General features: G+C 41.5%; 2 protein-coding genes across 10 annotated transcripts in view; one reads left to right on the forward strand and one right to left on the reverse strand.

Moving 5' to 3' along the window:
• TENM3 (teneurin transmembrane protein 3) overlaps positions 1-25,934 on the forward strand; it is a 1,679,324-nt gene that overhangs the window by 76,121 nt on the left and 1,577,269 nt on the right. The window lies entirely within an intron of this gene.
• Positions 9,639-17,449, reverse strand: LOC141089343 (uncharacterized). Its single transcript, XM_073575677.1, has 3 exons — positions 17,259-17,449; positions 11,238-11,645; positions 9,639-11,127 (listed from the first exon to the last, which is right to left on the reverse strand). Exons 1-3 carry the CDS (start codon positions 17,447-17,449, stop codon positions 9,654-9,656), a joined length of 2,073 nt encoding a protein of 690 aa, XP_073431778.1. The 3' UTR covers positions 9,639-9,653.

A 25,934-nucleotide genomic window follows, 5' to 3' on the forward strand; every position in this document is an offset into this window, starting at 1 on the left:
CATGCCCTTCTGAAAGATGGTGGTGACCCGTGCCTATGTCATCACGTTGCCCACAGTGTCCGTGGATCCTGATTGGCTGAAAAAGAGCGCAAAACAAACTTTTGAAACGCGACTTTGGCGCGTAAGTCGCCGACCTCGTGGCCGACCTCATCCTAGGGTCGGGTTTCGTTTCATGAAACCCGACTTTGCCAAAAGTCGGCGACTTTTGAATTTTTTCGACCCGTTTCGCTCAACTCTAGTTAACAGCATTACTAACCTGTCCTGTGCCTGCACTTAGCCAAATGATTCAGGGAGAAAATAAGTGTTATTCTCCCCGGTAGCGTTCGGGTTTCAGTCACAGGGAAATCGCTGGTGCAGGTTCATTCATTTCTGTGTGTCTGTGTCATTCTTTCAATTAAAGGACTTTATTCTGTGAGTGGCTTTTTTTTACACAATATGACTATGTGGTTAGTAATGGGGGCGTCTTATAGAAGCCTCTCCATTACTAACCTCTGGGCTTGATATCACCTGGCAATGCAAAGGTGACATCAACCCCCCCCAACTATTACAACACTTTGGCTTTCCCTCTGCTAGGTTAAAAAAATTACGTGGAAGCCCACGCCATTTTTTTCAGAAAAATCATCTTTTAATAGTTAAATACATGTACAGTAAGCTGCACACACGCTGCAATAATTGTAAATGTCACAGACATCTATATATCTATCTATTCTATGTGTACATACTATATGTAATCCATCTATTCTTTCCTTTCGGCTCCTGCTGTGACTTTACTGTACGCGGCCACTGAATTGTCAGCTTTTCTTCTATCTGTTATATGTATATGTATATATATGTGTGTGTATATTTGTCTGTTCTACCTATTCTTCTTTCCTGTCGAGTCCCACTGTGATTTCACTGTATGTGGCAGATTCATTTTTTCTCGCACCCATTGACTTCTATTGCCGAATGCAATCCGATTTCCGCTGTCTGACCGTGATCCGATCCCAGCTGGATAAAAAAATGCAGATGAACACATAATGATAGAATAACATCTGTCATAATGCAATCCAATTTTTAATCGAATTGCATTCGTCTAATTTCATTGATAGTGGGAATGAGCCCTAAGGGTATGTGCTTACATGCACACAATGTCTTCTTTTAACTATCCCATTGCGTTGTACTGTAAAATATAGAGTGTCTTCAGAGCATAAATCAGCTGAAGAATGGTCAGATCACTCACTTTAACCATTTGGTGCCTCTGAAAACATGATGCGACTGAAAGACACTCAAAAGACTGAACATTTGCACAGCCTATAGTTTTTACAAAGAAATGCATATGTTCATTGTTTTGTTTTTCTGTGTGCTTTTACAGGTGCTTTTTATGAACCCGCCTGAAAAAGACTTTACGTGCACATGCCCTAAATACAGAATCCTTAAGGCTTTTTTTAGTTCCTTTATCTTTACCTTTGATATTTATAAACTATGATTTTTGACCTATAAACTGAGGGGGGTAATTTTTTGGCTATGCTCTCTAGCAACATTTTTTCAGCATTTTTTTATTAATAATTTTTTTCAGAACTTTTTACAGGACCAGCAAAAGCTATGAGTTATCACAAATCTCATGCACACGCTGTCCTTTTTTTGACTCAGTTTAGGAACTGTGCATAGCATTTTTTAAATCTTGTCAATTCTTTCAAAAAAAATGAAAAAATGCTGCAAAAATCCGCATCAAGCATTTTATCACCATTGTTGGTGACTAAAACTAACTCTATTAAACATGTACTATAGACAAAGCACACATGTAATCTGCACCCAACAAAAGCGTCAAAAATGCAAAGAAAATGCCACGAAAAATCCCTGCGAAAACGCCGCAAAAATTAATGCAGCATTTTTACTGCCGAGAGAGCAGGTTTTTGCTGTAGACAAAACAGCAATGTAAATGCTGTGTGTTAACATAGCTTTTGTGTGACCCATTGTTAGAGTGTCTTTTATTTATTTTATCCTGCTTTTCATTGTTCGTTCTGTAAATTCATCTGCGTCTAAATTACAATGCTGATATTTATCCTTGCACCAACTAGGTAGATTGACCATTCATGAGTGTAGTAGTGAGGCTGAAGCCACTTATATTGACTTTATTTTTATTATATAATCTGTCAGACTGGCATTCCTTCTGTTATAAATGGCAATCAATATAAAAAACACCCATATTTTATGAGGTATGAGTGCTAAGAATGGATTTTTCTTCACTGTAAATGTTAATTGGGATTGTTTGAGCTGCTGCTTGGGTCATTTCAATTGTGATGCATACATACATCATCTGACATTATGTTTGACCACATTTTACTAACAAAGACAGCCCTTTCCATTGGGGTTTAAGAATACTTAATCCTATAACGCTGACACATACAACATGCAGTCATGTCAGGTACAGCTGCTTGCAAACATCACTAACAGAATTATGGACGCGATTTTGAAGCTTCTGTACTGGAAATGAATCCATCGGAGGATTCAACTTTGCTGACTGTGTTTATGGAATTAAATTTTACCATCTGGAATAAGGTAAACAATTTTGAGAAATCTAAGTTCTAAAAGTAAAACTGCCGCGGTTTCTGACTGTCACAGACGGCACGCTCAACTTCAAGTCGTTAAAACTTTGTTGAGTAGACTAAATGATTTTGCAGTTTAACACTGTTTGAATGGATTTGTTCAGAAATGTTTGTCACAATGATACTTTTCATACAGTCGTCATACAGTTTCGCTGACAAACTGAGCTATAGATGAAGACTAGTATTGGTTTTGAGATGAATCTGAAGACATTTTTATTTTTGAATAATTTTCTTTTTAATCTCATGGTATGGTCAGGCTCAAACAGTGGTGGCTGTAGCCGCCTCATCAGATACTTTATACAAACCCTGAGCTCTGAAGAGACATAATACATTGTGAATACATGACTAGAAAGGTTTTATGTGTTCATATGCTTATATGGAGAAATTAGGTCTGGTATCTCTTTTTTTCTAGACAATTCTTTAATTTGCAACATCCATAGCATAAATTATGGAAATACATGTAGGGTGTAAGCTAAGGGGGTGGAATAGAAAAATTATGGCCTTATACTCCTCTTCCTTCTTCACCACCTTCTACTTCTTCTTCTTCCAAATTAGACATCCATATCATATCCATAGCATATGCCATACAAGTTTGAAAGGTTTGACAGGATGTGGGTCCTACCTCTAGACCTTGCATCCATAGGAAGTTTCTTTGTGGACAGTGAGTAGTTTGGCTGTTTTTATCACTTTTGTATTGTCACTTTCCAATTATTTTTTAAATCGATGTGGTGTTTGTCTCACCAGGAAGATTAAGGGTCAAAGAATTCTTATTCTTCACATCGGTGCAGGTTGCCGAGGTGGTAGCTGCATCTTCTATGCAGGTATACGGTAACCTTTTATTGAATCGTTCCTCATTATTTTCATTATATCACCCAGTAAATACATTATTACCCACTCCTGATGTTTTCTGATTTGATCTATAAGTTTTTACATCTGTTATAGCCAATTAAATTGATTTGTACGATGATTTCCATGTCATATCTACACATCATAATATACGTCAACCAAAAGCAATGAAGAATTTATTTTAGACCACTTGCTTAAATGGTTTATCGTTAAGAATCAACCACGTCCCTTACTCTATTCCAATTCTGGAAGCTGCGAACAAGCAGTCAAATAGGAACTATTTCATCACACTCAGTAATTTGTCCTTTTAGTCCTTGGTAAAACCGATCTTCTAATCGGATGTTTATGCAAACAAAGGAAAATGGATTTAAAACGCCACCTCACATTGATTTTACCACACTCAAGATGTCTTGTCTTTATAAGATTTACTTTAAGATTGATTGGGGACATCAGTGCAGCCCATATGAGATGAGATGTTCTTTGTCTGCCGTTATTGGACCCACATTGTGGAAGTGATAGGTCAAATAATGACAAAAGCCAATCTAACCTTGGACACCAAGTAACGTGAGGACCGTGAAGCCTCCATTATATTTAGATATTTCTACATTGTTTTTTTTTTTTAGAAGTGAAACATTTGTAGCTTTCATTTTCTAGCACAGTCTATGTATACAACATATAAATTGAGCCAGTGCCGCACTTCCCCATGCCCAGTTCTACCTTACAATAAATCTACCCTGTGAAAGACCTTCCTGCCTGGCATGGAATGAAGGTTACTTGTTCTACGGAGTTTCTGGGAATATTCAGCCAGCTGTGGACTCTTACATGATACAGTAATTGATTATGTGCTGTGTGTGCTTTTTCAACCTGATGAGAATTAACGTATATTAATTAACCATTAATTTCATAATGTAGCCTATGCGTTCTTTTCTTGACTATATCTGTAAATTAGATAAAATTGTTTTTAATGTTTTCACTTCTGTAGAAATTTAGAATTTTCCCATTAACTTTGGCGCGCTCATAGCATATGATTGGAAAATTAGTTGTTGCCCTTTATGAGTAGCTATTAATCTTTAAAGCTGTTCACTCTTGAAAACAATTAAGACAAGTTTATCTGTATGCCTTTTGTTGTAGAGATATTTTATAGTGGTCCCATGCTCTGAACCTAGTGCAGACATTGCACAGGGGGTACTCTATCCTGATCTAGAGAAATGGGTGTTTAAACTGTTCCTGCACAAGGACCATCTGCTGTCTGATTTAGGCAGTGTTTAGAATCAATCACAGCTGGAGATGATCAAACAATCCACTGCTAATTGACTTTTAGTTAAATTTCTTAAAATTTGCAGGTTTCAGTGGTTTAAACAGTTTAAAAAAATGCCCAGCCCCATTTCACACATTGCTGAAGATTGCGTCAGTTTGAGAGTCACATGACATCACGCATCACATTGCATCATCTAGTGCAGTCAATCCGGAAGGTCTCTCATCGCTGTTATAAAAGATAAAGCAAAGAAAGCTGTGACCATTTTATTGTATTACAGCCTAGGGCTATGCAAATTGCCTCTTCAGAGAAAAAGAGGACTTGAACTCTATAGCGCCACCTGTTGGTAGTAGTGATCCTACAAGTCACAATCAACCCTTTAACGAGTCTTGTAATATGACTTAGGATAAAAGCCAAATCAGAACCACAATTTGCAGACATGGTGTTTCAAGCTATTGGCTCTCGTCAGTGCAAAGTATGAGAACTGATCTGGCTAGGTGAGAGGCTCTGGACTGAGGTCTAAAGGGTAAGGTTTAGCCTTGTGGAGAGTGACATGCCAGCTCTGGCTTGTCGAAGTAAGGAGGCTTATTCGCCGTGCAATGCTCCTCTGGGAAAATAATATGCAAATTGCCTCTTCAGAGAAAAAGAGGACTTGAACTCTATAGCGCCACCTGTTGGTAGTAGCGATCCTACAAGTCACAATCAACCCTTTAACGAGTCTTGTAATATGACAGGATAAAAGCCAAATCAGAATCTCAATTTGCAGACGCGGTGATTCGAGCCAATGGCTCTCGTCAGTGCAAAGTATGAGAACTGATTTGGCTAGGTGAGAGGCTCTGGACTGAGCTGGTATGTCACTCTCCACAAGGAGAAACCTTACCCCTTAGACCTCAGTCCAGAGCCTCTCTCCTAGCTAAATCAGTTTTCATACTTTGCACTGACGAGAGCCAATAGCTTGAAACACCAAAATTGAAATTGAATTGTATGAATCGCTGAGCATTCCCTGTGAAAAAGCTACTGCGAAACACGCATTGAGACTGTACCAGACCCTGGGGGACACCAACCACAATATGGGTAAGCCCCAGTAATGAATATACATACCTGTTACATATATTGCGCATTGCACACATGAAAAGTGTTATCTGTACTGTATACTTATCACAACATGTACCATCCACCCGACATGCGGAGGAAAATGTGACTGGTATTTATCAGTTTTCTGAAGATGAATCTTTAAATTGAAATGTTTACAATCCTACCTACTTTTATCCACTGGGATTGGATAGTGGTTGTCTGTCTACCCCTGGCTGCTGGCACTTGCTAGGCTGTATGTCCATTTTGCAACTTTTATAATTTAAAGTGTGTAACATTTTTGATTATATGAAAAAACTTTTGATAGCCTTTATGCTTATTGCATAGCACTCCTTTTTTTAGATGTATGCGCTAGTGGAGTATACAAATTATTATCCATCATTTACAAGACCATATGGGGGAACATTGATGTATTACTCAAAAATATTCCAATCCTTTGTTGAGACTCTGCCACTTTCTGTGAGTATATTTCAGGCCACATTATAAAGTATAGCACAGCCCTCACATAGTACAGCACATACTATAGAGCAAACATTAAATAGTAGAGCAATTCACATAGTATAGCATAGTGTATTATAGACTGTATGAAAACCAAGGCAGAGAATGCAGCACAGCATCCAATCCAGGGTACATGTGATTAGTGAGAGGATGTCACAGCTCACAACTTAAAAATGAAAAAAGGGAGAAAAAGTTTCAAATTTCTGAATATACTAAACAGATAGTGTGTGACAAAAAAGCAGTGAAAAATGATTACCATCTGTTTGCTCATAGCCATATACAGTATGTGGAGGTTACTTTGACATTACTTAGGCTAGTTTCACACTTGCTTTTTTTTGCAGCGCGTTTTTCCCGCAAAAAAACGCATTAAAAAAACGCATACAAATGCATACAAACGCTGCGTTTTTTTCCAGCATTTTAATGCGCATGCAGGAAAAAAACGCAGCGTTTTTGCGCGTTTGTATGCGTTTTTTGTGCGTTTGCGTTTTTTTACAGATTTTGGAAAAACCCCACAAAAAAGAAAAAACAACCATTCAACAACACACAAGACCAATGGGACTTCATTGTGGGTGTGGTATGTTAATATATATACACCCTGTCTACAGTATTCTTCACATTTGCTTGATTCTTCTCGTGACCATGGATCTGCGCTGGAAGAGTTTTCACTTCAACTTGGATTTGGACATCGCGATGGCTCAGGCGTATGCAGTTGCTTGCCATGAACAAAGGAAGAGAGAGAGGCAGCGAAGACGGCGGCGTATGTGGATACATCCGATTGTTGAACTCCGGGAGAGCCGTGGGGCATACCATACCCTCTACAGCGAGCTCCAGTCAAACCCGGAGAAATTTACAGATTATATCCGGATGTCCCACGAAAGTTTCATGGATTTGCTTGCTCGTGTCCAACAATCCATCCGGAGACAGGACACACAGCTCCGTCGTGCGATTCCTCCTGAGGAACGGCTACTGGTGACATTACGGTATGTTTTAAAAACAAAGGGGTGTGGTCTGATGTTTTTTTTTGTAAATTTAGTATTCAAAACCTTGGGTAATTAGTTTTCGTGAATGTACTAATATTTTTTTTATAGTTTTTAAAAATAATATACATAAATATTAATTTTACTTCTTTGTCTGTTCACAGATTCCTGGCGACTGGAGAAACCCTATCCTCACTACACTTCCAGTACCGTATTGGAATCTCTACCTTGTCTGGAATTGTTGCTGACACCTGCCGGGCTCTCTGGAATGTTCTTTGCCCAGAATTTATGCCCCTGCCCACCGCTGAAAAGTGGATGGAAATTGCTGACAAATTCTGGACAGTATGCAATTTTCCCAACTGTTTGGGAGCTGTTGATGGGAAACACATACGGATCATCAAACCCCAAAGAACGGGATCTGAGTACTATAATTACAAAAAGTACTTTTCAATAGTACTCATTGCAATTGCGGATGCCGGATGTATGTTTGTAGCAGTGGACATTGGAGCATTTGGCCGTGGTAATGACTCGCAGGCTTTTAAAAACTCAGACATGGGCCGGAGGTTGTATGGCAACCAATTTAATTTCCCTATGCCACGGCCTCTTCCTCACACCGAAGCTCCGCCACTGCCCTTTGTAATGGTTGGCGATGAGGCTTTTCAAATGTGCGGAAACTTACTGAAACCCTACTCCAGCCGGGACTTGGACCACACCAAAAAAATTTTTAATTACAGGCTGACCAGGGCCAGAAGAACTGTCGAGTGTGCTTTTGGGATTCTTGTTTCCAGATGGCGAATTCTGGGCACGGCCATTAATCTTAAACTTGAAACAGTCGATGAGGTGGTGAAGGCCTGTGTGGTTCTACATAACTTTGTGATGGCTAAAGAGCACCCGACCTTTGAACTGGACGATGATGCTCCGAACCCATTGCCTGAATTCACTCAGCACACTCTCAGGTCATCCGTTGAAGTTGGCCAAATGAGGGACAAATTTGCGGCCTACTTTATTTCTGATGTAGGACGGGTGCACTGGCAAGATGAAATGGTGTAATGTTGTTGTTTATGGTAATAAAAATCCTTATTTGATACCATTACTGAGTGCACTATATTTTTTAAACTCCGATTAATTAAAAAACTTCCCATGTATAACTGAATTTTGTTATGTTCACACACCTGGGCAGGTAAATACACATACGAGTTAAAATGCAGCATTGCTAGTCTGCGTGAAATATATTGGAATGAGCAAAGCTGCAGGCCATGAATCAGGAAACAATTTTTTTTCAAGATAAAATTGTGCAAATAGTTTAAAACAAAGTATGTGATTTTCTCAAAACACAACACTCAAAACCCAACCCCAATGAAAGTCCATGGGGAATACAAGTCAGCATTGAGTGGATGAATGTAATCTGCTCCATTAAAAGTTATTACACTAGGCCTTGGAATGACTATACTAGGCCGTGGTATTTCAAATATGAGTATACTAGGCCTTGGGGCTAGTAGTATATGTGAAATACCACGGCCTAGTATAGTCATACCAAGGCCTACTGTAATAACTCGATTTTTAACAACTAGCATCTTGTTTCAACAAAAACAAACTGGTGAAACTAGAAAGAAACTTATTTTTTAGACAAGTTTCAACAGTTTGTTTTTCATGAAACCAGATTCTATTTGGTAAAACTAGAGTTATTACACTAGGCCTTGGAATGACTATACTAGGCCGTGGTATTTCAAATATGAGTATACTAGGCCTTGGGGCTAGTAGTATATGTGAAATACCACGGCCTAGTATAGTCATACCAAGGCCTACTGTAATAACTCGATTTTTAACAACTAGCATCTTGTTTCAACAAAAACAAACTGGTGAAACTAGAAAGAAACTTATTTTTTAGACAAGTTTCAACAGTTTGTTTTTCATGAAACCAGATTCTATTTGGTAAAACTAGAGTTATTACACTAGGCCTTGGAATGACTATACTAGGCCGTGGTATTTCAAATATGAGTATACTAGGCCTTGGGGCTAGTAGTATATGTGAAATACCACGGCCTAGTATAGTCATACCAAGGCCTACTGTAATAACTCGATTTTTAACAACTAGCATCTTGTTTCACCAAAAACAAACTGGTGAAACTAGAAAGAAACTTATTTTTTAGACAAGTTTCAACAGTTTGTTTTTCATGAAAACAGATTCTATTTGGTAAAACTAGAGTTATTACACTAGGCCTTTGAATGACTATACTAGTCCATGTTATTTCACATATGACTATACTAGCCCTTGGGTTGGTTTTTAACATGTATTTACCCATCAGTGTGTGTGAGCGGCGCAAACAACATTAATGAAACTTATTAATGGTGAACCACAAATGTAAATTTATTTTTTATCACAAAAAAAAAATTTAAAAATTATTTTTTACGGCGTTTGGGGGCAGATGGTTTCAATTTGGGGGTGTGCAGGGAATATGCAACACTTGCAGTTGAAGACGGTGTTTGAGGGGAAGGGGCAACAAAACTTGTGGGGGAAGGTAGTCCAGTTAAGGGAATTAAACTTGGAACACTTGTAGGAGAGGAAATCTGTTCAGTTACATTAGTTGTAATGGCATGTCGCCGTAGGCTTGTGTGCCTGGACCGACTTTGGCCCAATGCCCGCCTTGATTGATTTCGCCTTGAAGTAGGGGCAAATATGGAATGTAGGTCCCCCGTCTGCTGGTATGGCTGCTGCTGCTGAGGTGGCGGCTGCTGCTGCAGAGGTTGCGGCTGCTGCTGAGGTGGCGGCTGCTGCTGAGGTGGCGGCTGCTGCTGAGGTGGCAGCTGCTGCTGAGGTGGTTGCTGCTGCTGCTGAGGTGGCGGCTGCTGCTGAGGTGGTTGCTGCTGCTGCTGAGGTGGCGGCTGCTGCTGAGGTGGCTGCTGCTGCTGAGGTGGCGGCTGCTGCTGAGGTGGCTGCTGCTGCTGAGGTGGCGTCTGCTGAGTTGGCTGCTGCTGCTGAGGTGGCTGATGCTGCTCTTCTTGTTCAGTGCTCGTCCTTGCAGGAGGACTGGTGGCGGCAGTGATGGCCCAGGTTTGCAGAGTGGTGGTGGCAGGGCTACTACATGTTGTTGTAGCGGCAGGGCTGTTCCATGTTTGCCTAGTGGTGGCTGAGCTCCACGCATGCATGGGATTGGCGGTGGTGCTCCAGACAGGAGCAGCGCTTGCCATGGTGGTGTCGGTGAAGTGACCAGCTGCACTCAGACTTGTGGTGGTGTAACGGTGGGTGTCCAGCCTTTGAAGAGAGGTGTCCGTGCAGTGGTATGCAGCACAAGTCGGTAGTGAGGTGAAGCGAGTCAATGGTGGCACAGGTGGAAAGGACACCACTGACTGCTGACCGTACCGATTATGCTGCATAGCCTGCAAGAAAGCATTGTTGCAGGCCTGCAGCACATTCAGCTGTTGATCAGGACTAAGGTGTTCCGCCATGCCCTTTTCAATCTTACTAAAAAAATGGTGTGCTGGTCTGTTGAGGTCGGCCTCCAGACGGTCAAGGCGCTGTTCTACAGAATTGAAGCGGTGTTCAAAGTGGTTAAAACCACGTTCCATCAGTGCAAAACCGCTTTCAACTCTGTCGGACAGTGACTTGAGGCTGGAATTAAATGTCTCGCTCAAATGCATAAACTCGGGCAAGACATTCCTTTCCAAGGCCCTCTGCCGCTGGCGGGTAGTGCCCGCATAACCAGTGGCAGAGACCTGGGACAGGGGAACACCTGATGGCCCAGCTTCCTGGTCACCAGCTGTGTGTGTGTGGGACCTGCAAGGTGCTTCCTGGCTGTCGGATGGCTGGGACGGGTCAGAGGACGTCCGACGAAGGACCGCTCCAGGGCCAGGTTGCAGGGTGCTGCTCCAGGTGCTGTGGAAGAAAGGAAAATCATTACTACCATGCCTTTACAAGAAGCATCAGCTGTGGATTAGAAAAACACAGATTAATAAAAATAAAAACCCAAAATGTATAATACTTACGATCTTGTGGCAAGGACCGGTCGTAGGAACTGCAACGCGTGATAGTGACGGTATCTAGTTCTGGTCCTTGACGCAGATCCACTGCGAACCTGGCCCTCAGCACGAACATCACTGTTGAAGCGGTCCTTGATCGAACGCCAACGTGTTCGGACTTTGTCCACTGTTGATAAAAAAAAAACAGTGCCGTCAAGTACAACAGTCACTGCTTCACAATTTAGCAATACAATACTCAAAGCAGTCACTGTAGACCACGATGACACTGTTGGGTTTCCTGCTAGAATACGCCTAGCACGAAACCCAACAGTGCCGTCAAGGACAACAGTCACTGCGGCACAATGTAGCAATACAATACTCAAAGCAGTCACTGTAGACCCCGATGACACTGTTGGGTTTCCTGCTAGAATACGCCTAGCACGAAACCCAACAGTGCCGTCAAGGACAACAGTCACTGCGGCACAATGTAGCAATACAATACTCAAAGCAGTCACTGTAGACCCCGATGACACTGTTGGGTTTCCTGCTAGAATACGCCTAGCACGAAACCCAACAGTGCCGTCAAGGACAACAGTCACTGCGGCACAATGTAGCAATACAATACTCAAAGCAGTCACTGTAGACCACGATGACACTGTTGGGTTTCCTGCTAGAATACGCCTAGCACGAAACCCAACAGTGCCGTCAAGGACAACAGTCACTGCGGCACAATGTAGCAATACAATACTCAAAGCAGTCACTGTAGACCCCGATGACACTGTTGGGTTTCCTGCTAGAATACGCCTAGCACGAAACCCAACAGTGCCGTCAAGGACAACAGTCACTGCGGCACAATGTAGCAATACAATACTCAAAGCAGTCACTGTAGACCACGATGACACTGTTGGGTTTCCTGCTAGAATACGCCTAGCACGAAACCCAACAGTGCCGTCAAGGACAACAGTCACTGCGGCACAATACAGAGCAGGGAAATACTCACTAAACGCCTTTTTGGCGGATGCTGTGGCGCTGTCCCAGCCATCCATCAACGCTGCGGCCACCTCATTCCATAGCCGCCGTGTCACCACATTGTCCTTGTACAGCCGGTCACGGCTGTCCCACAACGGCGAACGCTCCTGGACCAGGCTGATGAGCTGCTCATTATCCAGGTAGACGTCTTCATCCCGTTGTGGAACCTAGACAAAACACATTCATTAGAATAATCAAATTTAAATTGACTAAAAAGTTACAAAAAAAGAAAAAAAAAAAAGAGTAAAAATAGAAGATAAAAAAAAAAAAAAAACATTACAAATCATTTGATACTTACATTACGTATCACCACCGGGACTTGGCTTCGCTGCTCCTGCTGTTCGCCCTCACTATTCCCGTCCGCAGATGATGATGACGATGTCTGAAAGTTGAAAAAAACGTAAGAGATTTGGAGAAGCAGCAGATATACTTACCAGATGCACGAAAATAATCACCTCACGGTCTGCTTGCGCCAATTCCTGCCGCGATGGGGAATACTCCGATTCTGAAGACATACTGCATGTAAAAATAATAAAAATCATTAGTACATACATAATTTAAAAGGACAGGCATATAATGTAATATACTCACATTCTTCGCTGATATAATGTGTTCTTGGTTGAATGTCTGCTCTTCAATCTGTCTAGTGTAGTAGTGGCAGAGTTTTGGCAGGCACCTCCTTTATATAGCCTTTTTTTTTTGGACTTTAGAAGATTCTAACTAGGATAAAAAGTGGACACCACCCAAAAAACGCTGCGCTAAAAAAGCGCATACCTGCGCATGCCAGTGCGCACGTATGCGCATCCATAGGCTATAATGGCCATTTTTAGCGCAAAACGTGCGCATACGTGCGCATGCGATTTTTTCAAGGGCCAAAAAATGCAACATGCAGCGTCTGGAAAATACCATCGCACAACCCAAAAAAACGCAGCGCATGAAAATCGCATACATGCGCTTACAAGTGCGCAGGTATGCGCACCCATGTTAAATATAGGGGAAAAATCGCATGCGCACGTATGCGTTTTTTTCCAGCGCTAAAAAACGCAAATGTGAAACCAGCCTAAGGCTGTGTTTGCGTTATACAGTTTGAAAATGGTTGAATTAAGTCCTAAGAGACTTCAAAGTGTAAGGGTATGTGCACACGTTGCAGATTTGTGTGCTTATCCGCAGCGGATTTGGCCTTGCGGATCTGCTGCAGATTCTCATGCAGTGTACAGTACCATTTTAGCCTATGCAAAAAAAAACCATTGTGCACATGCTGCGGAAAATTCCACGCAGAAACGCAGCGGTTTATTATCCGCAGCTTGTCAATTCTTTGGGCGGATTCCGCAGTGTTTTTACACCTGTTCCATTATAGGAGTCCGCAGATGTAAAAACGAAGGCCAAATCCACACAAAAACTGCAGAAAATCTGCAGTAATTCTGCAGTGAATCCGCAGGTACAATGCAGGTCATTTTACCTGTGGATTCTGCAGATTCGCACATGAATCCACAACATGTGCACATACCCTTATACATGTCTTTACAGGGAGTGAACATATATTCCCTTTATAAACAACTTTTAATATTTAAATCTTAAAATACACCTACCCAGTGAGTGAATGGTTATATACCAAAAATAGAAAATGACCGCATAAATCCTACAAAAACCCTGCAATAGGCCTATTTTATAAACCTGCCAGGTTGTGGAGGTTGGCACCCTATAAGAACGATATTTTGGCGCCCCCACTCAACGAGGACTGTCCCTCACTCCCCTATTTCAACCCTATTAATATAGGTGGGAAAACAGTATCTTTATGGAGAAGAGATTAAAAAAAGTATTTCAAATGTTTATAAGGATTCCTTGCAGGTGTCTTGTAGACAAAAAAAATTACAATAATATCAAATACCATCGAACATCATGACAAGCACTCCACAAATGCAGTATGATATTTGATAAACTTGCTCCACTTGATAAATCCAGGCAAAATACCGTATTTTTCAAATTATAAGATGCTCCGAATTATGATGCACCCCAAATTTTGAGAAAAAAAATAGGAAAATTTTTTTTTTCAATAAAATGGTGGTGCTTCTTAGGGTGGCCGCGGTGAAAAGGGTCCCAGGGTCGCTGTTGGAGGAGGCAAGAGTGGAGCGATGCTGCAGGCCGCAGGCTGGGTTGAGGGGGTGTTCAGATGTGTGGCACGCTGCTGCGGGTGTCCGGTGCTGCTGCTGGGAAGATGAGACCTTAGCACTGAGATCTCATCTCCCGAGATCTTGGTGCTGAGATCTCCAACTGTGCATGCGCCGCCCCCGTCGGCTATTTTCCCGGAGTCCACCGCATAGGAAAGCGTGGAACTGTGGGGGCTCTGGCCATTCAAAAAATGTCGGCAGAGTCCCCGCAGCACCGACACCCCCGCAGCACCGGACACCCACTCAGCACCAGACACCCCTGAAGCAGCACCGCCAGACACCACTGCAGCACCTCCGGGCACCCGCGGCACTGCAGGACACCCCCTCATCCCAGCCTGTGGCCTGCAGCAACGGTACTAGTAAGGTATATCCGCATTATAAGACGCACTCCCATTTTTCTCCCCAAATTTGGGGGAAAAAAGTGCATCTTATAATCCGAAAAATACGGTATATGCTTTTAAATCATTTTAATAATGTAAAGGATGTAACAAGTGTAAAACTTTTCATGAATAGGATGCACCCTATTCATGATAAGTTTTACTCTTATTACACCCTTTAAATTAACTGATTTACAAGCATATATTTGGAATGGATGGTATTATTTGATAGGGGAGTGAGGGACAGACCTATTTTCGGTATATAACCATTCACTCACTGTGTAGATGTTTTTTAAGATTTAAACATTGAAATTTGTTTATAAAGGGATTATATACAGTGGGGCAAAAAAGTATTTAGTCAGTCAGCAATAGTGCAAGTTCCACCACTTAAAAAGATGAGAGGCGTCTGTAATTTACATCATAGGTAGACCTCAACTATGGGAGACAAACTGAGAAAAAAAAATCCAGAAAATCACATTGTCTGTTTTTTTTTTCATTTTATTTGCATATTATGGTGGAAAATAAGTATTTGGTCAGAAACAAAATTTCATCTCAATACTTTGTGATATATCCTTTGTTGGCAATGACAGAGGTCAAACGTTTTCTGTAAGTCTTCACAAGGTTGCCACACACTGTTGTTGGTATGTTGGCCCATTCCTCCATGCAGATCTCCTCTAGAGCAGTGATGTTTTTGGCTTTTCGCTTGGCAACACGGACTTTCAACTCCCTCCAAAGGTTTTCTATAGGGTTGAGATCTGGAGACTGGCTAGGCCACTCCAGGACCTTGAAATGCTTCTTACGAAGCCACTCCTTCGTTGCCCTGGCGGTGTGCTTTGGATCATTGTCATGTTGAAAGACCCAGCCACGTTTCATCATCAATGCCCTTGCTGCTGGAAGGAGGTTTGCACTCAAAATCTCATGATACATGGCCCCATTCATTCTTTCATGTACCCGGATCAGTCGTCCTGGCCCCTTTGCAGAGAAACAGCCCCAAAGCATGATGTTTCCACCACCATGCTTTACAGTAGGTATGGTGTTTGATGGATGCAACTCAGTATTCTTTTTCCTCCAAACACGACAAGTTGTGTTTCTACCAAACAGTTCCAGTTTGGTTTCATCAGACCATAGGACATTCTCCCAAAACTCCTCTGGATCATCCAAATGCTCTCTAGCAAACTTCAGATGGGCCCGGACATGTACAGGCTTAAGCAGTGGGACACGTCTGGCACTGCAGGATCTGAGTCCATGGTGGCGTAGTGTGTTACTTATGGTAGGCCTTGTTACATTGGTCCCAGCTCTCTGCAGTTCATTCACTAGGTCCCCCCGCGTGGTTCTGGGATTTTTGCTCACCGTTCTTGTGATCATTCTGACCCCACGGGGTGGGATTTTGCGTGGAGCACCAGATCGAGGGAGATTATCAGTGGTCTTGTATGTCTTCCATTTTCTAATTATTGCTCCCACAGTTGATTTCTTCACTCCAAGCTGGTTGGCTATTGCAGATTCAGTCTTCCCAGCCTGGTGCAGGGCTACAATTTTGTTTCTGGTGTCCTTTGACAGCTCTTTGGTCTTCACCATAGTGGAGTTTGGAGTCAGACTGTTTGAGTGTGTGCACAGGTGTCTTTTTATACTGATAACAAGTTTAAACAGGTGCCATTACTACAGGTAATGAGTGGAGGAAAGAGGAGACTCTTAAAGAAGAAGTTACAGGTCTGTGAGAGCCAGAAATCTTGATTGCTTGTTTCTGACCAAATACTTATTTTCCACCATAATATGCAAATAAAATGAAAAAAAAACAGACAATGTGATTTTCTGGATTTTTTTTTCTCAGTTTGTCTCCCATAGTTGAGGTCTACCTATGATGTAAATTACAGACGCCTCTCATCTTTTTAAGTGGTGGAACTTGCACTATTGCTGACTGACTAAATACTTTTTTGCCCCACTGTATTCACTTCTTGATTCAATTTCCTTTAATCTAGTGATTGGTTTTGGTTTGATATAAATCTTTACAGAGCTAATGAAGTACCTGTGATTCACGGTGAATTTTTGTGTTGAAAATTAAATTGTCTAGCAAAATTTGCTGAAGCTGTAGAATATGAATTTCAAAAGATTTCATCATTATAAATCTCTGGTGTTATTAGCATAGAAAATAGCAATACATGGTTTTGTATGCTTAAATGTGTTATCCTTTCAGCTTGGAAAGTATTCATGTGTTCTATGGAGAAACTATAGGAGTTTCAAAGGTAGAAATCAAAACTGGAACCATATAGGGACAGACCTGCCAGTGTAGGCAAGTGAGCAGGGAGAAGCCAACGGGGACATGCCTCAAGGAGTAGTCACCTCCTCCGTTGTTGCTCGCTCAACAAATGCTTTTTCTTTAATATGCCACATTTTAGAGTAAAACTTGCGTTTGAGCAGCATGAATCAGCTGGCAGGTTCTCTTTAAATGTCAGGCCCAACCTATATTTCCAACATACTTGAAAGAAGGATGAAACATTTTATGTCTAAACTTTACTAATGTAAGGCTTTTCCGTATGGCATACTGTGCTTCACCGTTGAGATTATTTTGGCTGGCTGATAACCAGTACATATTTGTATTTAAACCAATCATTTCATTTTCGAGTTCACAAGACCAGGGAATATTGTTTATCCTGGTCTGGGAGTCCATTAAATATCTTTAACAGACTCCACACTTCATGAGACTTTAACTAAGGAGTGTCTTCTGTCTTGCAACTCTACCATAAAAACCTAATTAGTTAATATTTCCCATTTCTAAAGTTAAAATGTGAAACGTAATCAGAGTGACCATGAGAGTCTATGGCCTTCCCCATATTTGTACCTTCACACAATCCTGTCTTGGAGGTCTACAGACAATTCTTTTGACATTACGACAGTGTTTTTTTTTGGTTATATATTTAGCTGGGTCTTTCTAAATCATGTCAAATGCTTAAATTTACTAATATTTTTTTTTTGTAGAGTTCAATACAATTGTATAAGCATCTCGAGTTTGAGCAATGCAAACAGAATGCAGGAGATATGTTACTGATCATTGGGGATTTGACCACTGAGACCCTCACTGATCTGAAAAATAGAGCTCTTCAGAGATCCATCTGGAGTAATGTTGGTGCTTTACTACCGATGTACTTAGCGATCTCTGACAGTACCATTGTGAAAGAAATGAATGGTGGTACACTTACCTGATAACAGCTCCATTCAGATAGAGCTCTCTAGAGTCCCATTCTTGGGATTGGTGGAGGTCTCATCTATTTATTTAGCTATTGCATTAATCCCTTAACGTCCAATGATGGACACAGTCCATCATTGGACGTCTTCCCTGCTTTGATGAGGGCTCCGGTGGTGAGCCCGCATCAAAGCCAGGACATGTCAACTGTTTTGAACACCTGACATGTGCCCGCAATAGGCGCAGGTGGATCGCGATCCACCTGCGCCTATTAACTTGGTAAGCACCATTGTTAAACGCTGACAGTAGCGCTTCCGGCCACCGGGCCGGAAATGCACGCATCGCTGACCCCCGTCACATGATCGGTGGTCAGCGATGCGTTGGCATAACAACCAGAGGTCTCCTGGAGACCTCTATGGTTGTTGATGCCGCATTGCTATGAGCACCACCTGGTGGTCAGCGCTCATAGCAATGCAGTAATTCTGCTACATATAGGCGAACTGCTCATCGCCTATATGTAGCAGAGCCAATCAAGTATTGCATGCTTCTAACCTCCCATGAAGGCTATTGAAGCATGCCAAAATTAAAAAAAAAAACATTTTAAAAAAATCTGGACTCGTGGAAGTGTGCGTAATGCAAAATGGCCGTCATCCTGCTCTGTTTCACTGCATGCCTGCACGTACGTAGCCCGTATAAACCTTGCTATATTTCTTATGCTTCAATAAAGGACTGTGGTTTTTTAACTCATCTGGTGAGTGCTGCATCTTTTTCCTTTTGGATTTTGGCTTCTATACATGTGGTTTCTTGCAAGCACCGTGACAACCGGTTTCAGACCACCTATGTGTCGTGGATTCAGAGGGCTTTGTCTCCACATGTGAGTAGTTGTGCCTTGGTGCCGTTCTTTTTCTTTCCCCAGTTATTTTTTTTCGAAAAAACAAGTGTGGGATTGCACTTTTTTTTGCAATTTCACCGCACTTGGAATTTTTTTCCTGTTTTGTAGTACACGACATGGTAAAACCAATGGAGTTGTTCAAAAGTACAACTCGTCCTGCAAAAATCAAGCCATCACACGGCCATATTGACAGAAAAATAAAAAGTTATGGCTCTGGAAAGAAGGGGAGCAAAAACGAAACCGCAAAAATTAAAATACCCCCGGTCCTTAAGGGATTAAATATATGATGACTTCTGTTTATATAAGTATTTGCTGACATGTGTATAAAACCTAATGTTACAGAAGTTAAAGCTTGATGTGTAGGTCTCTGTTTCCTTTGATCCCATAAATTTGCAGTGTAACATAAATGATTCTATCTTCTATCTAAAAATATCTATCATCTCACAGTACTTACAGTGAGATTCTATTTCACACGAAGTGAAATGAAATGCTCTATTCTGTAGAGAAGAATTTTGCCAAAACAGATATTTTACTGATAGAAGTCCAACTCAATGAATTAATCTCTTGTTTTTTTGTGGTTTTGATCTTTTATTTGCAAGCAGAAACCCCTAGAAGCGTTCATTTTCATGCTTACTTGCATACTTTGTGCTTGTGGCAAACCTGACCCCACTCTGCTAAATCATGCACACTATTCACATCATATTAATGGCTAAAGAGAGCTTTACGAAACGGCAAGGTAACAGTAGCACAGTAGCTGGGGAATTATCTGAGGGGGGATTTCAAATTGACCTAATTCATCTGTCTGCAAAAATATACACATACTTTTATAATTCCGTACACAACTCCTAATCATATGGCAGTCGCATAGATTTATTTGTGTTTGCACAGTAGAATACTAATATTTGTGATGCTTTAGCCTGGCTTTTATTGCATCACACATTGTTCATCAACACAATACTAAGAGCTGGTATAGGTGGTAAAAGCATGCATTAACCTGCAATAGGGATCAAAAGACAAGGAATGTGTGCGCATCTGAGGCCTATGGAAGACCATATACACATAAGCACTGTCGCCCACTCTTCTCCACTTACATAAAAACAGTACTGTACTTAAAAAGAACCTATCAGTTGGGAGAAAAATTCAAGAAGTGAAAATAGATTAAATTATAAGATTTCCTCAAATATGTCTTCTGCAGAGCATTTGATTTCACTCTGTATTAAGCCACGTTCACACATTCAGTATTTTGTCAGTGTTTTACATCAGTATTTGTAAGCCAAAACCATAAATGGGTGAAAAATACAGAAGTGGTGACGTGTTTCTATTATACTTTTCCTCTGATTGTTCCACTTCTGATTTTGGCTTACATATACTGATGTAAAATACAGACCACATTCTGAACGTGTGAATGTGGTCTTAGATGCAGTTTTTTTGTTTTACTTTTCCATACTCTAATCAAAATCTGGTGACGTCAACAGTGAGAGGAAGGCCGATTCTATACACCATCTGTAAATGGAACTTTTGATATGTGGTATGTATTTTTGCAATATTCAAGTAGAATTCAATTCTACTTAATTAAATTCCCATCTCTAGTCCTGTGTATTCGTCAAACCAGCTAAAAGAAGAGGACATAGCTGTTTATAAAGGGTTCATATGTTAATCAGAAGATGCAGCTTCTTGTAAAGAGTTAATCTGAATCTATTACTGCATACTGCATGTAAACAGTAGCAGCCAGACTAGCCAGAGAAGTCTGTAGGCTTTACCTATGCTGCAGCATTAATCCTCCTCCTACTGCAGCTGCTCTGTAACATACAGGGATCACTATGATTTTGCCATGTATATAACTACTGCATGAAGTAAAGAGATTATTTTGTGCTGTTTGCCTGCTGCACTCTCCCTAGCTTCTCTGCATAATGCTATATACCTATAAGGAGGTGGCAGGTCCCCTCAGTTGCGGCCCCTCCTTCCTTCTGTGTGACTCCCTGTGCACTTTCCTATATATATGTTTTATGTGTAATGTAATGTGTGTGATATTATGTATTGTGCATGTTCTCCTTTAAATGTCTGTGCAGAGTCATGGACAGGTGATCGTTAAAGGGGGGCTGGGCTTGCATCCACAAGGAGACAGGAAGTCTTGGCTGCTCCTCAGAACTGCCTGGAACTCGGACGGGACAAACGTGCATGATACAGGGCACTGCCAGGCCTCCGGATAGAAGGGAACTGTTGCCCTGGATCCTACAGGACTGAGGAACAAGGACTATCTGTTTGCATTAAGGGTCTCCAGGACTATAGGAGGGCCTCACACTGAAGGGGTCTCAGGCGCCCAGATTCCAGCTTGTGTATTTTTGTGATCATAGGCTTCTGCAGCCGTTGTGGGTACGGATGTAGTCAGCATCAGTGAGAGAATAATAAACCAGTTGTGCACCTTTCTTTGTCATCTTATTCCTACCATCCTGTTCTATTAAAAATTACTTTGTTTTCCCCTTTGGACACAGTTGCCTCATCTGCCTTTGATTTGCCCAGACTACTGTGGCTGGAGCAAGAATAAGGTACGTCGTGAGGAAGGTTGTGTTGGTCCCTACTGTCTATGTGCAAGGGACCAGGGGAGTGCTCGCTGATAGTCGGCTCAGTGTCTCTATTCATGTACTGTGTCCAGAAACAAGAACCCTCACACAGCGGTCAAATAGTGAGACTACCAATTTAAGCCTACTTCTGTCTCCTCTTAAAGGGTTGGATCATTAAATTAGTGAGAAAGATTTTCCTTTTTCTAATTTACATGTGAGAGATGTTTATATGTGGTCTTTTACTTTATGAGGTTTCCTAGTTGAAGATAGGTCCTCTTTAAAGGGAAAGTGTCATCAGAAAATGACAATGACCGATTAGTTTAGATCAAGTTTTTGTGTTACATTTAGTTATTTATTTCTTTTAACTTGACAATGTTTTCCTTTCCATATCACAATATTTATTAAAAATAAAAACTTGAAATCTTACCATTTCCACATTGTCCACTGGGGATTTTTAGACTGATAAAAATATTTTAGCAGGTCGGGCAGTAAAATACATTGCTGAATTAGAACGTAATGGGGCTGATTGAGTTCGCAATACCATTTTCAGTCTTTTCTATTAGGCAATTTTGATTTAACAGCCAGAGTGGCTGCAAAGAATGTTTTATTACAAAGCAAATCAATGAAATAATTCAACAGCCTTTTGACCTTGAAAGGCTCCAATTTCCCTGTAGTGGTAGAACTGGAGTTGTCAAGTTAATCACAGGTAGTCCCAGCAGTGGAACACCCTCTAATAAGCCTATGTTAAGAGGGATTGATAAATGTTGATATTTGAAAGCTGATACTAGAATATTTAAGAAGATCAATAGGCAAATAGAATGAATTCTTCTTATCTCTTGCTTGCCTCTCCATCTATTTGCTCCATAACATGTCATCTTCGTGAATTGCTACATGGATGTTACTGGAAGAAAGTAAGTTAATTTTGTCCAATCCCTAAATGACTTGTGAAGTAGATGAAGCTGCTACAAGAAGCTTTAAATTCTACAAATAAATGGAATATTTTTGGGAGTTTGGAAGGTACAGTTCGCCATACGCATTATAGTAGACTAATGGCGGGCAAACATGTCAATATGGAAGGGTGCGACCAACAGTCTAAAACCTGACTGATGATGTTGGAGTAAATAAGGATCAGGCATGTCCAATTTGGTCTGCTGATCTTTTTGCTTTCGGTAAGATAAGTTGCCACAAGGAATCTGGCAGCAGCTCTCTAGTGCACAGAAGCATGTGGCAGAATAAGCGCTCCTGAGTATGGAGGAATCCAGAGAGATAGCAGCTGGCAAAATGATTCATTATTTGTCTGACACCTATTTATGGTGTATGGGTCCCATTAATTATATCTCCCCCATGTTCACTCCTCATTAGGTGCTTCCATGAATATCACCATTTGATGAGCCTTTTTGAAACCAGTGAATGAAAAGAAAGTGAGTAAAGCAGTAGTGATAGAGTAAATGATGTACATTACACAGTGGGGCAAAAAAGTATTTAGTCAGTCAGCAATAGTGCAAGTTCCACCACTTAAAAAGATGAGAGGCGTCTGTAATTTACATCATAGGTAGACCTCAACTATGGGAGACAAACTGAGAAAAAAAAATCCAGAAAATCACATTGTCTGTTTTTTTTTCATTTCATTTGCATATTATGGTGGAAAATAAGTATTTGGTCAGAAACAAGCAATCAAGATTTCTGGCTCTCACAGACCTGTAACTTCTTCTTTAAGAGTCTCCTCTTTCCTCCACTCATTACCTGTAGTAATGGCACCTGTTTAAACTTGTTATCAGTATAAAAAGACACCTGTGCACACACTCAAACAGTCTGACTCCAAACTCCACTATGGTGAAGACCAAAGAGCTGTCAAAGGACACCAGAAACAAAATTGTAGCCCTGCACCAGGCTGGGAAGACTGAATCTGCAATAGCCAACCAGCTTGGAGTGAAGAAATCAACTGTGGGAGCAATAATTAGAAAATGGAAGACATACAAGACCACTGATAATCTCCCTCGATCTGGTGCTCCACGCAAAATCCCACCCCGTGGGGTCAGAATGATCACAAGAACGGTGAGCAAAAATCCCAGAACCACGCGGGGGGACCTAGTGAATGAACTGCAGAGAGCTGGGACCAATGTAACAAGGCCTACCATAAGTAACACACTACGCCACCATGGACCCAGATCCTGCAGTGCCAGACGTGTCCCACTGCTTAAGCCTGTACATGTCCGGGCCCATCTGAAGTTTGCTAGAGAGCATTTGGATGATCCAGAGGAGTTTTGGGAGAATGTCCTATGGTCTGATGAAACCAAACTGGAACTGTTTGGTAGAAACACAACTTGTCGTGTTTGGAGGAAAAAGAATACTGAGTGGCATCCATCAAACACCATACCTACTGTAAAGCATGGTGGTGGAAACATCATGCTTTGGGGCTGTTTCTCTGCAAAGGGGCCAGGACGACTGATCCGGGTACATGAAAGAATGAATGGGGCCATGTATCATGAGATTTTGAGTGCAAACCTCCTTCCAGCAGCAAGGGCATTGATGATGAAACGTGGCTGGGTCTTTCAACATGACAATGATCCAAAGCACACCGCCAGGGCAACGAAGGAGTGGCTTCGTAAGAAGCATTTCAAGGTCCTGGAGTGGCCTAGCCAGTCTCCAGATCTCAACCCTATAGAAAACCTTTGGAGGGAGTTGAAAGTCCGTGTTGCCAAGCGAAAAGCCAAAAACATCACTGCTCTAGAGGAGATCTGCATGGAGGAATGGGCCAACATACCAACAACAGTGTGTGGCAACCTTGTGAAGACTTACAGAAAACGTTTGACCTCTGTCATTGCCAACAAAGGATATATCACAAAGTATTGAGATGAAATTTTGTTTCTGACCAAATACTTATTTTCCACCATAATATGCAAATAAAATGAAAAAAAACCAGACAATGTGATTTTCTGGATTTTTTTTTCTCAGTTTGTCTCCCATAGTTGAGGTCTACCTATGATGTAAATTACAGACGCCTCTCATCTTTTTAAGTGGTGGAACTTGCACTATTGCTGACTGACTAAATACTTTTTTGCCCCACTGTATATGCACACAAACTCCTTCAGGTACATTAAAACATAGTCATTTAGACTATTCATCACATTATTATTATTATTTATATTTAGAGGACCTCTATAGATGGTCAAGAAGTGAAAAACCTGCTGTGGGGATATGATGAGATACAATAGCAGTATATAGTTTGACATAATTTATCCAACGTCATAACCACGGCCACGATTGATTTGGGGCATTTTTGGTAGGTTACATCAGCCCATAAAGGAAAAGCTAAAACAGATTCCATTATATGTCCATAGAGTTAATTAATTAATTAACCACCTGATCCTTTGGGCCAGCAATAGCAATGCAGGCTGCTCAGCAGCAAACCGCTCCAGAGGCTAAGTCCTTCCATCGCTCCACTGAGCATGCTCACGAGGCGATCTCCCATTGGAGATCGGGAGTCACATGCACAGGTCCTTCTCCAGATCTGATTGGTCCATCTCAGGGATCTGGAAGCTTCCGGAAGGTCCTGGCTATAAAAGGTTTGCATGGCCGCTCAGCCATTTCGCTAGTATAGACTCTAGTGGCTAACTGTGTGAATGATGATGGATGTATGGACTTGCAAATGACTCATTAAGATTCCCCTCCCTCTGATATTACGAGTGTGTATAGGGAACTAGTGTTAGAGTCAGCACCAGTCAGTGGCAAGTTACAGGCCACAATATGCATCCTCCACAGTGCTAGCGTCCGACAGTGCACCGGCTACTGGGCATTGTCGTATAGCGGCAGTGTCTGTCGCTGCGCTGCAGTCTGCAGCTCCTCTTGGCATCCATGGTAGCGACGCCACACGCACGGTAGGTCTAGACGGATGTGAACTCTGTGTTATGGGCCAAGTTCTGTGACCATATACTGTGCGTGCATTCCTCTGAGTCATGTGACATCAACAGGCTCAGCCTTTGTGTTTAACACCATGGCAACTCTGTGAAGGAACAGAGATCGCCCAGCGAACTCTGGGTGATGTTCAACCCGCATGCGTTATACCGCCATATTGCACGCCTGCCATTACATAGCAGCAGTGTAACATCTTCTGCACGGTGGACCCTGGGCGGCGAACGCACTTATTATTATTTATTATTTAGTGCATTCCGCCGTCCCTAACAGGTAACTTTGTGAACAAGAGTGGTGTAATATTTGTCTGCAGGTAAAAAGTGGACGCCCCAAAGTCAATGTTACTAGTGGGCCCTTGGCCCTCCAGTCCGGCACTGGTTATGTGTCTTTCAGCCTGTCAACTGATATCACATCAACTGTAATCAAATTTGAATAATGAGGAATTAGAGTCTTTAATAAAAATATAAAGAAAGGTACAAGTAGATTCATCTATAGGTCATCAAATGGAAAAGGAATACATAAGTACATTGCACGTCACTATTAGTGCATGGCAAATACATAATTAGTTCTAATCTTATGGATGGTACTCCTTTTAAAGTATTGTTTG

This window comes from Dendrobates tinctorius, unplaced genomic scaffold, assembly GCF_039654945.1.
Source record: "Dendrobates tinctorius isolate UK_male_01 unplaced genomic scaffold, ASM3965494v1 ptg000008l, whole genome shotgun sequence".
Classification (NCBI taxonomy): Eukaryota; Metazoa; Chordata; class Amphibia; order Anura; family Dendrobatidae; genus Dendrobates; species Dendrobates tinctorius.

Bases quoted from the DNA above. Each gene is read 5' to 3' on its own strand.
- LOC141089343 (XM_073575677.1), bottom strand. From the start codon at position 17,449: ATGGACTCCCAGACCAGGATAAACAATATTCCCTGGTCTTGTGAACTC. The intron at 11,646-17,258 runs GTATGTTGGAAA...GTTTCGTGCTAG, and splicing joins ATGTTTCATCCTTCTTTCAA to GCGTATTCTAGCAGGAAACC. The intron at 11,128-11,237 runs GTAAGTATTATA...TTTCTTCCACAG, and splicing joins CCGGTCCTTGCCACAAGATC to CACCTGGAGCAGCACCCTGC.